This window comes from Panthera uncia, chromosome A2 (genome assembly GCF_023721935.1).
Source record: "Panthera uncia isolate 11264 chromosome A2, Puncia_PCG_1.0, whole genome shotgun sequence".
Classification (NCBI taxonomy): domain Eukaryota; kingdom Metazoa; phylum Chordata; class Mammalia; order Carnivora; family Felidae; genus Panthera; species Panthera uncia.
In genome coordinates this window covers 148,531,550-148,549,374 of record NC_064816.1, presented here as the reverse complement: position 1 = coordinate 148,549,374, position 17,825 = coordinate 148,531,550, and the positions used below count along the sequence as shown (strand labels likewise).

Below are 17,825 nucleotides of genomic sequence, written 5' to 3'. Positions count from 1 at the left end.
CATACAATGGGATATTATTCAGAATATAGATAACTGCGATATCCGGGCAAAACACATCATAAAGAAAAATGAGGGACATTATATATTGGTGGAAAAAATAGATTAAAGAGATATCACCATAACGAACATATGTGCACCCAATAAAATTCATGATTCCTTGAAAAATTAGTAAGACTGAAAAAAACTGGCAAGACTGAAGGAGGACAAGGGAGAAGATGCGTATAAATGAAACAGAATGCAAGAGGAAAACAAAGAAAATGAAGATTATAAGAATGAAAAAATTATGAATACATTTCTCAGAAATTTTCTGGAAGTGCTGACCATGTATCAGGGTTAGGGGGAATGTACTTGCTATAATCCAGTTCACACTTATGATCAGCATTCCCAGAAAATTAGGAATAGAACTTTCTTAACTTCTTAAAATCTATATACCAACAACCTAGAATAAACAGCACACTTGAGAAAATTGAGACAAGGAACAAAGATGTCACTTTCACCACTACTGTTTAAATAGTATTAAAGGACCAGTCTAATGCTCTAAGATAAGACGAAAGTGAAAGAATTGGGAAGGGAGATTAAACTGTCATTTTGAAAAGGTTATGTATTGATTTCAGTAATTTCGACACCCGACATGGGCTTGAATTCACAACCCCATGATCAAGAGTCGCATGCTCTTCAAGTGAACCAGCCAGGCGCCCTGTCATTTTTTGTAGATGATATGATCATCTTCATTGAAAAGCTAATAAAATAATCAGATGAGTTACTGGAATAGGAGAGTTCAGCAAAGTTGCTGGACACAAACTCAACTTTCAGAAATCAACAGCGTTCCTCGTTACCCACAAAAACCATGAGAGTATCGAATGGAGAAGAATATACCACCCATAAAAGCGACAACTATAAAGTACCTAGAAATCAATACACGAACAATACCTTTACGGAGAAAATTTAAAACTATAAAGTTAATAGAAGAAAGAGCAGGAAGATATATTTGTGGCACAGGGATAGGGACATATCTCCTAACAAGCGCCTCAACATACGTGTAGACAAATAGATCAATTTGACTATTAAAAGTTAACATTTTCTGTTCAATTCAGGATGTCCTCCACAAAGTTGAAAGGGGGGTTTCAGACTAAAATATCAAGCACACCTACAACTGGTAAGAGAGTATTATCTATAACAAAAGGATACAACGCGATCGAATAATAAGCGGAGATGAACAGGCAATCGGCAGAAGACAGCCTATAGCCTTTCTTGCAATAACAGGGGATTAGAGGCAACCTAGGTATCCACCTCCAGAGAAACGGGTATCTAGAACGTGGTGGATACATAGTATGGAATACTACACGGTGATAAGCAGCAACACACAGGATGTACACATAGCAACATGGACAAATTTAAGAAAAGTGAGAAAAGTAGGAAAGAGCAAGATTTATAGGCCCAGACCGTTCGTACAAATGAAATTTGTACACGCACTAAATAGCACTATTTTAGACGTGAACATAACATAACATAACATAGCATAGCATAACATAACAAGGGGCACATATCAAGAGGGCACCTATGAGACACAGGGCACTGGGGACTAAGGAAGGAAGGAGGAGCTGAATGTATAATAAAATGAGGGAATGAGTTGCTGTACTGCGTGATGGTGAACCACGTACTATGATTGGAGGCACGTGATTAACGCACTGCTTTGCACATGAGGTATCATAAGGCAAAAAGAAACTGACACACGACACACACATGGAGTTTGGAAGTGCAGCGGCCACTTGGCCACGAAGGGAGAGGCTGAGGCTGTCAGAGGGCTATCTGTGAAATCTTGGCACTTCGAATGCCAGGGCAGAGACACGGCTAGACGGTGAGGACACCGAATCACTGGATAAAGCTTCCCCTACTCAAGGCTCACCTCTACACTACTCAGTTCTACGAACCAAAAGATTCTCTTTACTGTTGTGTTTAACAGACTTTACTTTGGTTACTTTTTAAGCCAGGGGTTTGACATCTGCAATGAAAGAATTCTGATATTTATCCACTCCTGTACTGTAAGCTTTTTTTTTTTTTTTTAAGAAAGATTAAAAAAAAAAAAAAACCACTATGGTTTCACCTCTATAGTTGGGGAAGTTAGGAGAGCAAGAGGAAGTATGAATTTAAGAAGAAAAAAGGCAGAAGAGAGAGAGAGAATAATGTAGCCACCATTAATTAGCTCTTATGTGCTAGGCACGATGCTAGGTGCTTTCCATATCCAGTCTCTTAATTCAACCACACACCCCATCGTTGCTATCATCACTGTAGAAATAAGTTAACAGACTAAAAGGTAAGCATCTTGTCTAAATTAGTGTCACAGCTTCAGAGCGGGGACTCGTGAACCCATCTAATGTCAGCCTGTTTTCCTTCATGCTATGCCACCTACTAGAAAAAAGATAGTGGGGAAATGGTAAAGGGACAGACACAGGGCACAGAAGAGGTAAATATACAGACAGAAAAAAACAAGCCATGTCAAGGCACACACTGACAAGGAAGGGCCATCGTTTTTGAGGCAAGGACACGCATGACACATCAGAGGGGGCTGTCCTTTGAAGAAACTCATGATCTCCCTCGCGTGTGACTCCACCCTTGGTGTACCCAGAGTCACGTCTTCTGCTTTTATTTCCAATTTTCCAAATTCCTTTAAACAAGGATTGATTTTCCCAGGCATTTCTCAAAGCTTTACTTGGATGAGAAGCAACGTCAGAGATTCCAGACCCTGACTTTGAAATCTAGGGTGTTAGGTCATTACTACCCACGCCAAAATGAACTTCCGTGTGATGTACATACACGGGATGTTACAGTTTGCCTTGTGATAGTAATCTAAGTGCTCATCAATAAAAATAAATACAATAAACCGTGATGATACCGTAAGTATGGAAGACTGTGAACTGTCAAAAAGAACAGAACAGACCCCTATGTACTGATGTGGAATGATCTCTGAGACAACTGGAAAAAATGCTAGGTACTGTGCAGCAAAGTGCGTATGCTGAATTTATGTTAAAGAGTCAGGTACATATTTATACTTATAGCTGGAGAAATTCGTAGCAGTGGTTGCTCTGAGCAAAGAAAACAGGGACTATAGCCAGGAAAGACACGCTTTGCACTCTGTATGCCCATGTACTTGGTACTTTTTTTTTTTTTAACCAAGTACAAGGATAATCTTTTCCAAAGAAAATTTTGATTTTAAATCAAGCAGTTCATTGTGCCTTCCCTCCAAAACAGAGCCAATTTGGGGCTCTAGCAGGATCTGAGTAGAAGAAATAAGGTCTTTTCCCTTTTCCCAGTGATGAGACAGGGAAGAGCCTCTTTCCCATTTTTCTTTCTTCCACCAAGCCCACCTGTTTCTTAAAAACAAACCAACAAAAGCCCTTTCTCACATCATCCACGTTTGTTGAAAATACATTTAAGTAAAAGGATACAGAACAAGCACTCACACCACGCCTCTGGACTTGGGAGTGTTGGTTTTTCTATTTTTCTGCGCCAGTGTGCATTTATATTTATGTCTGCTCTTTCTTAATGCCTGGATATCTTGGTCATTTCTTATTAAAAAATTTTTTTTACTTAGTATTATTTTTGTTTACTGAACCAAATCCTAACATGGCATTAGGCTGTTTCAATCGTTTACCACTGTACAGAAATCCTTGTACCATCCATTTCTCCCTTTGAATAAACTTATAAAAGCAAAGTAACTAACTCCAGCACCAATTGGTTCACTTTGCCTTTGAACTCCATCACTAGGAACTGTTCCATGCACCCGTTTCCTAACCAACCACTCTCCTGTGGCAGAGCTCAGGCCTGAGACAATTTCTTGCCTCCATGGACAGTGTCAGAAGTACTTCCTGCTGCATATATTCCACTATACTCCTTTGAAGAACCCCTTCTGGACACCTGGCCCTCGTTCAACTCTGGAAGGCTGGGAGCATTTCTGGATTACTTGTTGGCTCTCTAAAGGTTATTCTGAAATCCTTAACTCCTTGGGCCAAGTATCTTCTTAGAAACTTTTCCAAACTACAGAAATAATAATAAAACAGAACTAGGTTGACTGATGATAAAAGCTAACATTTACCTAGTACTTAATACGCGTCACCGTGATAAGTGCTTTACATGCCTAATGTTAATTGGAGTTACACGGAAAAAATTCCATGGTCAAATAAACTCGGGGAAATTACAGATTTAAAAATATCTTGCTTACGATAACACCTTTAAATATGTTAATATACAAGATGGTGACAACATAGGTGAATGTAGTTGAATAACGATAGATACCTTTAGGGGCTATTACTACCAAGAATCTGCTTTGGCGTATCTGTCTTTAAATATTGTTTTTTAGTGAGGGCATTTGCAGCCTACGCTCTCCCCCATGCATGAGGACCATCCCTTTTAAAAATTCTTCCTCTTAATGATAACGCACCAAAAATATGCATAAGTAAAAGGAATAAAACACTCATATAATCACTCTATACTTTGGGGTATATGTCTTTTCTGTATTTTCTATGCATATATACATATTCGCTTATAAATGACAAACTGTTCAATTTCTCTCACATGTTGCTTTCTATGTCATCTTTTCCCCACTCTTTCACCAGAGTTCTAAGATTGAATTCTTTTTCTACTCTTTATCTTAATAATATTTTCTCCAGAGGTCTTCTACAAGTAAGGATTGAAAAGGTGATCACTTCTTGTTTGGGGGTCTTTTTTTTTTTTTTTTTTTTTTTTTAAGTAATCTCTATCCCCAACATGAGCCTTGAGCCCATGACCCTGAGATCAAGTTGCACATTCTACCAGCAACTGAGCCAGCCAGACACCCCAAAGATGATCAGTTCTGCCGAATTCCCATATCTACATTTCAAACTTTGACCCTAGTAGTAGTATTCCTTGCTTTCTGTCACACACACACACACACACACACACACACACACACACACCCTATAACCCGGAGGAAGAACCTAGCAAGCCTACATTCCAGGACTTCCACAGTCTGGCTTCTACCAATCCCAGTATACACCTCACACCAGCCTCGTCTATTTCCTGACTCTGCTCGGGACATTCCCCTTTCCTTCTTCCTAGCCAAATCCCAGTATCCTGAGACCCAGCTCAGTGCCATCCAATTGACAAAATCTTCCCAGATCGCTCCAGTCCAATTTCTTCCCTGTTCTGAACTCACATGTCAAGCAGCAATGGACCACACCCTTGTGACAAATTTCGAATTGTTACCTTTTAACTTGTCATGAGACTGCAAAGTGTTTGTCAATACCCTGAAGGTGGGGCCCCTGCCCTTTACTTCTGTATCTGATAGCGCTCAGCACAGTACAATACAGACAACATATACTCAACCACTACTAAAAGAATGAGGTATTAAAATCCAAGTTAGCCCAATAATACAACAGACACAAGAGTAATATGTACATTCCTCTTTATTTAATACAACACATAACACATACAAAAAGAAAAAACACTCATGTAAAAGGTCCTGTCACAAAGGATAGACAGGAAACATCTACACGGAATCAAATAAGGCTCCTGTGTTAAAACAGGGATTTGCTAACTATACCTGGAATATGAGCAAGGCTGTTGCAACAAAAAAAAAAAAAAAAAAAAAAAAAAAAAAAAAAATTTTTTCCCTGCACTGAAGGCGTATATCCACGGGGCTGATTTTCTCAATTCACAGATCCACATTTAGGAATGTTTAAGCCCTCTCACATGTCCAGAATTCATCAGGGTTTTCTGAAATGTGTGATCATTTTTTGGTTACGAAATTTACCTGTCCTTCTTTCTTCTTAGAAAATAGTGACAAGAGCTCTCTGAAAACTACAGACCGACAAGCCACCCAGAGTTTGGAAAGCTTTGCCACGGAAGTTCAAAGGGTGTGCAGAACCGAGAATGCAAAGGCAAGGTGGCAGTGGGAAGAAGAGTTTAGCTTCTGAGTCATTTCCTGGTGGCCCGCGTCCAATCAAGCACTGGGAAAGACAAAATGGAAACACCTGGGCTCAGTGCAGGGTCGGTAGCAGCAGTTTGGCCATATTCCTGCTCTCCTCAGAGCCGGAAATTAAACAAGCACCAGTTCGTCTCAAAAGAGCCTTATACAAACACACACACATACATACCCACACCCATTCACATGTCATCACCACCCCCTTTTATTTAAATTTATTATTTTTTTTACTAAAATAATACAAAAAAGGGAGACAGGTATATTTACAAAAATCCATGGCTGGTACAGTACATAATTTTTAAGACACACTAAATGCTACAATCTTTCAGGTCCTGAGATTATTACAAATATCAACTCAAAGCTGTGTTCAGGTCCAGTTTTAAAGGAGGAAAAAAAAAATCCCCAAATATTAAGTCACACACTTATTTAAAATACAGTATATCCCTTCAAGTGAGCAAAAACGCACCTCCCTACAAACAAACGCGATACAGTAATCAGTGCCTTTCACCCAGAGGAGCAGCAATTCTTTAGGCTCCTTCCTTCAAGATCGGTTGTGAAACATGTTGGCATCTCTACCAAGTGCGGAGGCGGCTAAGGTAAGAGGAAGATGTGTACCTGGAGGGAAGTTCCTCTACAGAGTGAACGTTCACTGTATAAATAAGTCCTGTTTTTTCCTTCTGTTACCAAACAAAAGTCTCTCCCTTATCAAAATGCATACCACAAGTGTTGGAAATATGTGCTTACCCAGACTAAAAATCAGAATCTTTATTTCCAATCAGTTATAGCAAATAGGTCTGCAGTTCCGCTATAATTTTACAACTGTGAATAAACTTTCTTGCTTGTAATGAAAGAGAGAAAACACCCATCACTTAGTTACCTTGGTAGACTTTGATTAACGTATTGTTTGGGGCACAAAATTTTCACCAGCCAGAGATTTCATTTCCTTTTCTTTTAAGCTTGACAACGTTTAGTGAGCAAAACACAAAGGCAAGCCCCACATTATATACTCTTCTTAAGAACAGTTTGATATTTTTGATACTTTCTATAATATAATTTTTCAACGACAGCCAACAAAAGGACAGTACAAAGTTTGAATCTTTTCTATGGCTGGCCAGAGGAAATTATCTGTAGGTTGCAAACCTGCCTCTACTGGTGGAAGGGCCCCTTACTTATCAGAAGGTCTCAGACGGGATATGTAATTAATTATGTAGGCATAGCCAGGATTTAAAAAGTTGGCCATCTTTGGCCAATTTTCTAAACTCACTATATAAAAACAGCAATACTTTTATCAGCTGAGAATAACTTCTTTGTCTTTTAATGCCCCTTGCCCAAACCGGGGTCATCCTTGGTAAATTTGCAGGTTTGGGAAAGAAAAATCCTATGTGCTGCCACAGGGCACGTCAACCCTGCAAACAGCACACGACAGCCAAAAATGAGAAAAGTTTATGGTTGCGAGGACAGAAAATACAAGGTAGGTAAGATCTGACAAATTAAAGGCAGGTTGTCACACAGAAAAAGATGCCAAGTGGCTGGTCTTCGTTACTGCTGACTCTGAAATGTGCTTGGGGGTAGGTGGAGCTGTTAACTTCAAAAACAAAAGTATTTCCAAGTTATCTTGAGGAATAGTTATCTTTTTTGTATTTCAATTAGGTTTCCATTAGTGCTCTATTACAAAATATTTTAAAACTAGATTTAAGGTAAAATAGAATTATATTATTCTTAGCAAAATGGGAGAAAATAATGGGCAGAGTCTTCTGAGGAACATTAAAACTGGCAAGAATTTATATGGCCTGTGTGACTCAGGCCTTTGCAAAAGTAGGTTTATTCCAGGGGCGGTATGAAAATAAGCAAGGAAGAGTATTAGGAGAAATAAGAGCCCTTGATAAAAGTCTGCATCTTTTTTGAATAGCCTTGAAAAGTATCAAGAGGAGGCCATGAATTACAGCTACCACACTGTGTAGCAGGAGAGTAATCTAGTTTTTAATACAAGGGAGAAGAGAAAAAAAAATTCCAGTCACCAGTGATGATTCCAAATCCTGGAAATACAGACCCCCTTAACTATACTACTGAGATTTCTGGAAGTATTCTTGACCTGTTTGGGAAACAGTTCAGAAAACTGCTAACCTATTCTAAATAGAAATAGGTAAGAAAGACTGAGAAGTTCAAGAATTACAGTATGAGGAAATTAAATAAAGGTCACAAATAGCTACTTTCAAGCAAACAGTACTTTGGGAGTATCTGAGAAAAATGTCATTTACTGTCAAGTTGTTCAAAGACAGTCTCATTAAACTCCTCTGAGTTCCTGTCTGAGTCTGTGCTAGGATATAAACAGTCTCCTGGACGATGCCTGTACCGTAGTCTTCCCTTCTGAATTCAGTGGAGACACAGGAAAGATGGGCCAGGTGAGTGAGAAAAGGAGGTGAAAGTCTAACCTTTCTGCCCCAGACTCTTGACAACATGCAAGTGATATTCTAGTGTAGCAACTAGCTGATGAAATGGTTAACTTAAGAGCTCAAACTAGAGGTAAGAAGAATGAGGAAAGAAGGAATTCAACATTAAACATTCAAAGCTATTTTTAATTAGAGTCTGACCAACTGTTCAGCTCTATAAACCTGAACACTGTGCCACAGAATCTAAAACGTTCTCAGAACTGAACACTGGGACTATTTTATCTTAACAACCCAAAGACACTCCATGATTCTAACTACAGTTTTGCACCAGTAAAAGGATCTGTACTTAAGTTTTTGAATATAAAGTTCACATTTTAGGATAGAGGAACACACAAAATATCTCTGTGTTATGCTTCTGTTAATTTTCCCTAGAGGAACAAACACACATTCAACAAAACCCTTATGCCTTATTTCTTTGGGTAGAAGTCATTTAACATCTATTATCTGAAGCATGGAAAAAGAGGGAAATGTGGAAAATAAAGAGTACGTTTATCTGCATAGCTGATATTTAGAGGTTACTAACTAAGGCCTTATCTGGAAAAAGCAGTAAACAACCAAAAAGTGATTTTTAAGGAAAAACATCCTATCACTAGATATTAAATGGGCCTTGGCCAGTTGTGGGAATTAACCCAGATGCTCGGTCTGCTTGGGCATGGTGCTTTCTCTTGACTCACTTGAGCTGGATAATTTCTTCCTTACGGTCTACATTCTCTTTCCTGACCCTGAATCTGTGCTGTAATTTAATTCTGCACACACTCTCTAATAATTGTTGCTTAGCATTTAGCCCTAACTAAAAATGCAGCATCCATTTTTTCCCGCTGTTGCTGTTGTTTGAAACGATAAAGGAAAATTGTAAGCATCACTACTTAATATGCCAGGATGGAAAGTGGGATAAAATGATCTTCGTTTCTTCCTTAGAGATGAGCAAAAACCGGTTTCCTTCTACCCCCACCCTTCCCACCCGTGTCCCAGCTAAGAAGTGAATCCTGCCTCCCCTCTCCCCATTCTTCTGTAACCTGAGTGGCAGATGACTCCGCCTCCGTCGCGGGTGGAAGGAGCCTGAATTACACAGAGGTGGCCGGGCTAACGGTACACCCAGCTGACGGCGTGTAGCGCCTGCTCCTTCAGGGCAAAGCCAGAGAAGCCAGTAGTGACATGAATAGTACACAGTCTCTGATTTACAAGAATGAGGAGTTGTCCATTCCTGCTTAGAAGCTAAAAGCTTAGCTTTCCATCACCAAACAAGTGCTCTAAGGAAAGCAGACTGAGAAGATGGAAAAGTGAGACGGAAAAAACTTTCAGGATCATTTATCAACTTCAGTAGCCAATCACCCAACCTTTACCTAGCTGCAGCTCCACGGCCTTGGCAAAAATCACACATGTATTAACACCATAAAAGGCTAAAAAAGAAAATCTACTTACAATTAAGCAACTTAGTGTTATTCCCCCTCCCCACTTGTTAACCTGAAACTAACCATTTTCATCCCACCACAAATATGTTTAAATAATATGCATCTGAATTAGAATTCCAGTGATTCTTCTTTAAACTTAAAAATCATATGGTGCTTTTTATACCCATCATGGGGACACATTTTTTTAGCCTCTGCGGGAAGATGGTGATACTTTTTAAATCTATAGGACATTTAGAAAAACTCAAAGTATTTTTGAAATAGTAAAGTCTCTGATATCCCTGGGAGGTAGGTGAATATTATTATACCCAATTTTCGAATGGGTAGTCTGAGGCACGAAGGTTAAATGATATTCCCCCTGTTAAATATAGTAATTCAAGAATGACTCGCCCGAACTGAGGCTGCCAGATAAGCGCTGTGCTCTCAGGTAGCGCTACCAGGAGCCGCTGCTTTCTTGTTCGCCACCCGTCTCCTCTTCCCAATTAAAATGTCTTTAAAAGGGGGCACTTATTAGATATATTTGTACTGGGCTTTGAGGATTGGTTCAACTTAGTCTCCCTTAATGTATCATACCTGTTTTTAACAAGAAACAGATGAATCTTAGATACCGAAAATTAGGCCAGTTTGTTCAAGGGAGAAATCTAAATAACCATAAAATCAGAGTAAGCCAGATGTAATTATCTGGCAAATAAAAAGAAAACTGAAGATCTCTCAAGAATGCTATAGGTTATATGAGTGTTTACATGAGTATCTGAAGTCTTTCTGAGTTTATCAACCTTTTCACAGATATGCAGCTATATGAATTCTTCAAAAATAATTTCCCAGAGAAAAATCTGATGCACGTTTAATGTTGACAAAGTTGCCATCTTTGTTCAAAACTTATTCAGATACAACACCGAGCTTCTGACTCTAGCTGCCCATGTCTTTAGTCTTGCCTGCCATAACTTGATAAGTGCTCCTTATCAACTTGACCCACAAAAGACTGTTACTCCAATGCTTTCTCCAATAGTACTCATGCCAAGTTTGAAGGGCACAGAGCAGTGGGTTACATCCAGGATGGTCAATGAGTCCACTAAATTTATTTTACTTGAAATAAGTGACTTATTATATTTAGGTATTTTTGTTAACTTCTACAAACAGATACTCAAAGGGGGAAGATAGCATCTTGTATAAAGACAGTTTCCCAATCTACCCATTTGAATTGACTAAAACAATGGAATAAACAAGCCAGAAGTTTTGCAAACACTGAAAGGAGTGTGTTTGGAAAGGATGCGATGGTACAGCAGCTACTAGTTATACACACACACACACACACACACACACACACACACACACACACATGTATATGTATATATATGTATATGTATATATATGTATATATATGGATATGTATATTACATATGTATACATATATATGTATGTATGTATCTTATACATATATCCTTATACTTATAAAACAAAAAAAGGAAGAATAATATTACAGCATGACATGATGTTGGCAAGTATGAGATTCTTCCTCCTGAATCCCCTGACTTATTAGCCTGTACTTTAGGATATCTGAGAACACTTTCAAGAGGGGGAAAAAGAAAGAAAAAAAAGGCACTTAACGAAGACAAAGGCCTGAATTGAGCGTGTTTTAGAGGAATAAGCATTTTACCAGAGCTAAGAAATGATTTACAGAGAGTTAAACTTTTCCCCTTAAATTTTATAAAATAAAATTGCAGAACATGTTTGTAATCATTTACCTACTACTGCATTTTTCTTCTGCTTATTACAAAAGCAAAAAACATAACAAAACAATCATACATGCACAAGAGAAAGTAAAAGTGCCCCTTTTGAGAACATATGGTCAGCAGAAACTATAGTGCTGAAGCACAAGGGAAAGTTCTCAAGTTTGGCCTGATTATAGATTTTTCTCACTCTTCTATTTCTAATTTAAAACAAAGCAAAACAAAACATCAACGAACCAAAAAGGCAAACATAAATTCAAAACCTAAGTGATAATAAAAAGAATACAGGGACCAACCAGTGTGCTTTTACGGTACACTCCTAAAATAAAGTATCCTAACTCTATACATGGGTCAAGTTATATGACAAAACCTCCTAGAAATGAAGAACTGTAAATTAGATTAAAATCGACCAATACAGGCAAAGTTCATGTTACAAATGTAGCAGCAAATATGATAGATAACTGGAGTTCTAAGAGATGATCCCAAGGGACATAGAGTTCTCACAATCAATGGCAGTTTGATTAACAGCAGAATTTCCATTTCAGAAAACGTCTTGAACCAAGTAGAGGTGGAAAGGGGAGTGGTAAGGGCAACCGGAACAGACTAGACGTGTCTGCCCTTTCCAACCCTGGGTAGTAAACAATTTAGATCTGCTTTGGAGCGGGTGGGGTGGGGTGGGGTGGGGTGGGTGGTTGGGGATCCTGGGTTAAAAATCTTTCCCAATACGTTGTTTTCAAACAGGTGTCAAACCCACAGTATCCAAACATGTATGTGCCCGGTTCTTCCTCCTACCTCGGTGATGCAATACACCCTATTCAACTTCTAGGATATAAAAAAAATGTAATTTGGGGTAACAACATCCATCAAAGGGGTGGCAGGCATGACAGAATGTACTAACACAATCCTCTGATTTCCTCAGAATATCGGGATTTTGTGACTTCAGATTAACTTCACTTCTTTTTCCAAAACGTTTTTCTTCAGGCTGTTTTAAAACCATGATTTCTTTTACACTTGGATTTGAGAAGCATGTGAGAAAGAATTAGAATTGAGTTATAGTGGAATTATTGCTTGCATTGACTTTGGAGGCTCTGAATGAGCTTGACACTTTGCTCCCAAACAGTCTCCAACTGAGGCTCAGCACTGCTATCTCTGAAGACAACTCTGCTGACCGTTATTGCTTGTGAATACTGAGGATTAACTTGTATGTACAGTAACAGCTTATACATCAGTGAAGGCAATTTAAAATACACGACAGTTGAAAACAAAACAGCTTAATTTTCCTGAATCAAGAATCCCGCTGACTGGGACATAATTAAGTGTGCTGATTATTTTTGCATTGGGATGTTGCTAATGCTCTTCAGAAATACACATTGCTCTATATCCTTTCCAATTACTCACCGTTTTAAAAAATAACACGATTTGACTTTTAAGTGCAAAAATACAGTATGAGTCACAAGTCTCTGTGCTAAAAAATAACCAATTTATATGGTTGTATTTAGTAAGAAAAACTGTAAAGACAGGCACCCATAAAGTATGGACACCATTTTCAATGTTATGATCTAGAAAAGAAACAGTTCTGTATTTACATCTAGGAGCTCTCTGGTCATACTTATCTATTAAGAAATATAAAGATGTTTGTTTCATTTGTACAACATAAAAGGGTCGTCTTGATTGAAATGGACGAAAGTTAGTGAAAATGTGGTGGGGGGCTAAGGGGGGGGACCAGGTAGCAGTCCTCAAGGAATCAAGAGTGAAGAGAATAGAATATCATCTCCATATATATGGACTTTTCAGAGCCAAGAGCCTTCAGATAATTTTAATGGTTAGTTATAAAATAATACTTGGGGGAAGAATTGATAATCCTGTTCTTCTCTAATGACAACCAAGAATTGTCAGGGATCTTCACGTAGCATGATTCAGAACTGATGGATTTAAGAAACCGAAATTATTCCCTGACTTACATTAGTAATGAATTTATATATAAATAAATCTTCATATGCACACAGATGAACACATACACAATTATCAGCAGGAAGAGAGATTAGTATGCACTGTGACTTCTCTCCTGGTGTGGGAAGTAAAACAAAGGCTATTGCTTCCCAAAGGAAAACTCCCATAGAGTATTAGCAAAGACTTCTTTTTCCAAATTAGATAAAAGCAACAGGTATACTACACTCGAATAACTCAAGAAGTGGGTAAGCTTCCCTAATTTAAAAAACCAAACAACCTTTAATTAAACATATTCGATTCAAGTCAAGCCTCGCTGCAACATCCCAATATCCTTCCAACTGGGGTTGATACAACATTCTTATGTTTTACTGGTAAACTAAATTCTTAGGGGCAAGTAATTATATCAGTGATTCCTTTGAAATAATCCTTTCCCCTTACTGTAAAAAGTTCTTGGAACTAAAGCTTTCAGTTACTTATTAACTTGTTGCTATGAAGCAAGCCAATGTGACTTTGAAGTCAAAATATAGGTATACAGATCTGAACAGATCTGTGGTAATTTATTCACAGTCCTATAGGCTATTTGGGACTTGTGCTTGTAAAAGGAAAAAAGGGCCAGGTTAATACACTTATTTGAAGAAATGTAAGGGTATAGGGTGACTTGTAATGAAAAAAGATGCAAATCTTGCTACTATCAATTTCATGCTGTTTTTTAGGTTAGTCTATTGTTATAAATGGATCAAGCTTACACCAATCATGGGTATAGTTTGAAAACATTCAAAAGCCTAAATAGGGAGAAAAGGAGACAAGACCAAAGGTGAGGGAAAAAAAAAAAAATCAAATCCAATATATTCAAAAAGAACCATAAATTTCTCCCTTAACATCCTTTGTTGAGTATGTATTTGCATAAGGAAGCTATAAGAACTGAGCAGTTTTGTTATCCCGTTATCTGCAGCTTTACTCACATATCAATATTCTCAGTAAATATTAATAAAGCTTGAAGATCCCAAATGCTCCAAATCAATTTCACTACACTGGATACAGGGAGTAAAAATACACTGTGATTGTTATAAAAAATAATCCCTTATACACATAATGATCCTAATGTAATTCCTCCCTTTAAAATACTATCTTAAAAATTCCAAAAATAGATATATGCCATTTGAATGACCAACGAAGAGGCATGTGTAGTACACACTCACGCCTGTCTCTATCAACAATTAAGAATCACCTGAAGTACCACTAGCTACAAGACCAGGAGAAGTTGTGAACCGAGGTGCGGCTGGGGAAGTTTACAGTTCAGGGTGTTGGGCCTGCAGGGGCTAGGAGCACCGAAGTCGCAGCCCTACGTCAAAGATCCCCATTTCTGAAGAGTCACATTTTAACATCAAGAATGGAAGTAAGAATTAACCAGTCAATACCAGATGCACAAATCACCTGAAGGAGAGTTAAGTACCTGCTTCTGAATGGAAGATGAAATTGACCCTTTTACAAAAAGGGGACATCTAAGTTTGTCTGTTAAGAGCAACAGGCTCAATTTCTTCACTTTTAAAAATCTTGATGATTTAATAATATGTATCACTGTGCTAAAATAACTTTCCTGAAACATCTTTAGTCCACTGATTTACATGGGGGGTTGCTACACACTGGAGAAGATTCAAGTTTGTTCAGGACTTGTGAGAGTACAGGATTTCCTCAGCTACTGTCTGGATCAAACACAGGGTCGTTAATTTTGTTGTGTGGCAAATTTGCTGCATAGTCCACTCAGATAAACATGATTGTTACTCCTGACAAACTGGCCTAATTCCAGATAGACTGCCTTTTATTATGCGATTATGTCTACAAGTGTTCAGATCCAACCCCCAGGATGGATGGAGTTTACCCAAATCCTCAGATTCCTTCTTTCTCCCCCGGGGAAAAAAATCAAATTTGTACTTCTGTGGGTTTGACAACTGAGTCTCTTTCAAGTCAGTTAATATGGTCACTTTGTCTTTCTTTAGAGGAGACCACAGGTCACTAACTTTGCACGAAAGCATTTCTTCCTCCTGCACCTGGCTTGACTCAAGTAATGTTCTCTTTTCTTTTTTCCTCCTCACCACAGTGCTTGGGACGAGAGAATGTAAACATCGACAGAACAGCAGCCCTATGACCACATGAGTACTTTCCCATCAGGTAGATTCCATCAGCCAGCTGAGTGTCTCATCTCCATTGCTCGCTGGGAAGTCACTGAGATTTCCGTGGTAATTTAGTGTCCCCTTTACTTTGGCCTCCATCTGAGAAAAGAGATGTTTAATTGGGCTGTGTCGGTGTGTTATAAAAATACATATTAAAAGCAAACAGAGCAATGAGAACAATTAACGTTTAATTTCCACGTGAAATGACACTGCTAAAAAAGATAACCTTTAATAATTTACATGCTATGTATGGCATTACAGAGGTTGAGAAACATAAGAGAACTCAACAAAAAAGATCCTCTTAAGTCAAATGGCTGTGGTTCGATTGGTTTTCAGTTGAAATACTATTATTATCCATCTCAGAACCCACTGTGTCAAATGCTATGAGGATCACAAAGGAACATAAAAAAGACATAATCCCCACCTTCAAGGAACCTACCACATCTTTTGATCCCTTTAGAAGACAAAGTCAATTTCATTTTCTTGCAAGTGAAATTAAATTCCTTGCCATGACATAGCATTTGATAATTAATTCTCGATTATTTATGTAAATAAATGGGATACACTGGTAGTGAAAATTCCAGCTGAGTCTTTGTTTTGGTCCTAACCTGGCAAAAGTTGTAAGTGATAGGAAAGTCTGCTAACTGGGAACAACGGTTTCTAGTTTTACATGTGTGGTTTTTTTTTTTTAATGTTCATTTATTTTTCAGAGAGAGAGGGAGAGAGAGAGAGAGCGCGTGAGCAGGGGAAGGGCAGAGAGAGAGGGAGATACAGAATCCGAAGCAGGCTGTAGGCTCTGAGCTGTCAGCACAGAACCTGAGGCGGGGCTCGAACTCAAGACCATGAGATCATGACCCGAGTCAAAGTCGGACGCTCAACCGACTGAGCCACCCAGGTGCTCCTTACATATGGTTTTTAGCTTTTAATTGGGAAAATGTTGATTATTGTATGTATTTATTTATATGCTGACTTATTTCTTAAATTTTAGTTAGTTGATTACTCTATTTAAAATGGGCAAGACTAGAACCCAGTGACCTTAAGAGCCAACAAAATATAGAGAAAGTTTAACAAGGTACTGCCTTAGCAAGGACAATGAAGCCTCCCACTCCTAAGCCTGAGAGCAAAAGGCAGGGGGAGGCATGAATGGTAGAGACACACAGGTGAAAAGGAACAAATTGCCGTATTACAAGATCAACCTCAAGGCTGGAGGAGACCATGTGTCACACTGCTAGGTTCATTCACGTGGTATCTAAATTACTCTGGTAAAACATAAAACAAAAAACTGCCTCTATTGAAGAAACATCCTCTGTTGTATCAATGAGAGAGGATGATTGTTTCAAAAGCTGTATAAATAGGACACTATTAAAATAACTTTGGTGACAACATCTAAGGAATTGGTTTTTCCATTCATAATGAGATCTTATGTACTTGTGTTTGCAGGGAGAATGATGTGACCTAAGGTATGATTAAATTCATAAAATGGCAAGGAAGGATTGTGCTCAAAGCAGGTTTGGGAAACTACAAAATAAAATACTCATATTAACTGGACTGTGAGATTGTCTAGACCAAGGTTTGGCCCAAGGGCCAAATGTGGCCCACCACTACTTTAAAAAGTTGTATAGGAACCCAGCCACACTCATGCTACATATTTATCTATGGCTGTTTTCGCAATAGAATGGCAGAGTTGAGTAGTTGTGATAGAGACTATATGGCCTGCAAAGCTGAAGATATTTACTGTTGAGGCCTTTACAGAAAAAGTTTGTATTATATATAAAATGAATATAGAGAAGTTATATTCATTCTCTCAAGGAGCTTGATCTTATGAAGCATGAGATCATGACCTGAGCTGAAACCAAGAGCTAGACACTTAACCAACTGAGCCACGCAGGTGTCCCTCAAAGATCATTTTATTTATTTTTTTAAGTTTATTTATTTATTTATTTATTGAGAGAGAGGAAGAAAGAGAGGGAAAGAGAAAATGAGCAGGGAAGGGGCAGAAAGAGATGGGGAGAGAGGATCTGAAGCAGGCTCTGTGCTGACAGCAGACACCCCAACACAGGGCTCAAACTCACAAACTGTGAGATCACGACCTGAGCTGAAGTCGGATGCTTAACTGACTGAACCACCCAGGTGCCCCTTCAAAGATCATTTTAAAT

At 38.5% G+C, this 17,825-nt stretch overlaps 1 protein-coding gene across 4 annotated transcripts in view; it reads right to left on the bottom strand.

Moving 5' to 3' along the window:
* Positions 1-5,423: 5,423 nt before the first annotated feature.
* UBN2 (ubinuclein 2) overlaps positions 5,424-17,825 on the bottom strand; it is a 77,438-nt gene continuing 65,036 nt past the window's right edge. For all 4 annotated transcript variants that reach the window (XM_049641948.1, XM_049641947.1, XM_049641946.1 and 1 more), the window contains one exon: positions 5,424-15,768. In XM_049641948.1, the coding sequence (XP_049497905.1) occupies positions 15,719-15,768 (50 nt within the window). In that variant the 3' untranslated portion in view covers positions 5,424-15,718. The remainder of the gene's footprint in view (positions 15,769-17,825) is intronic.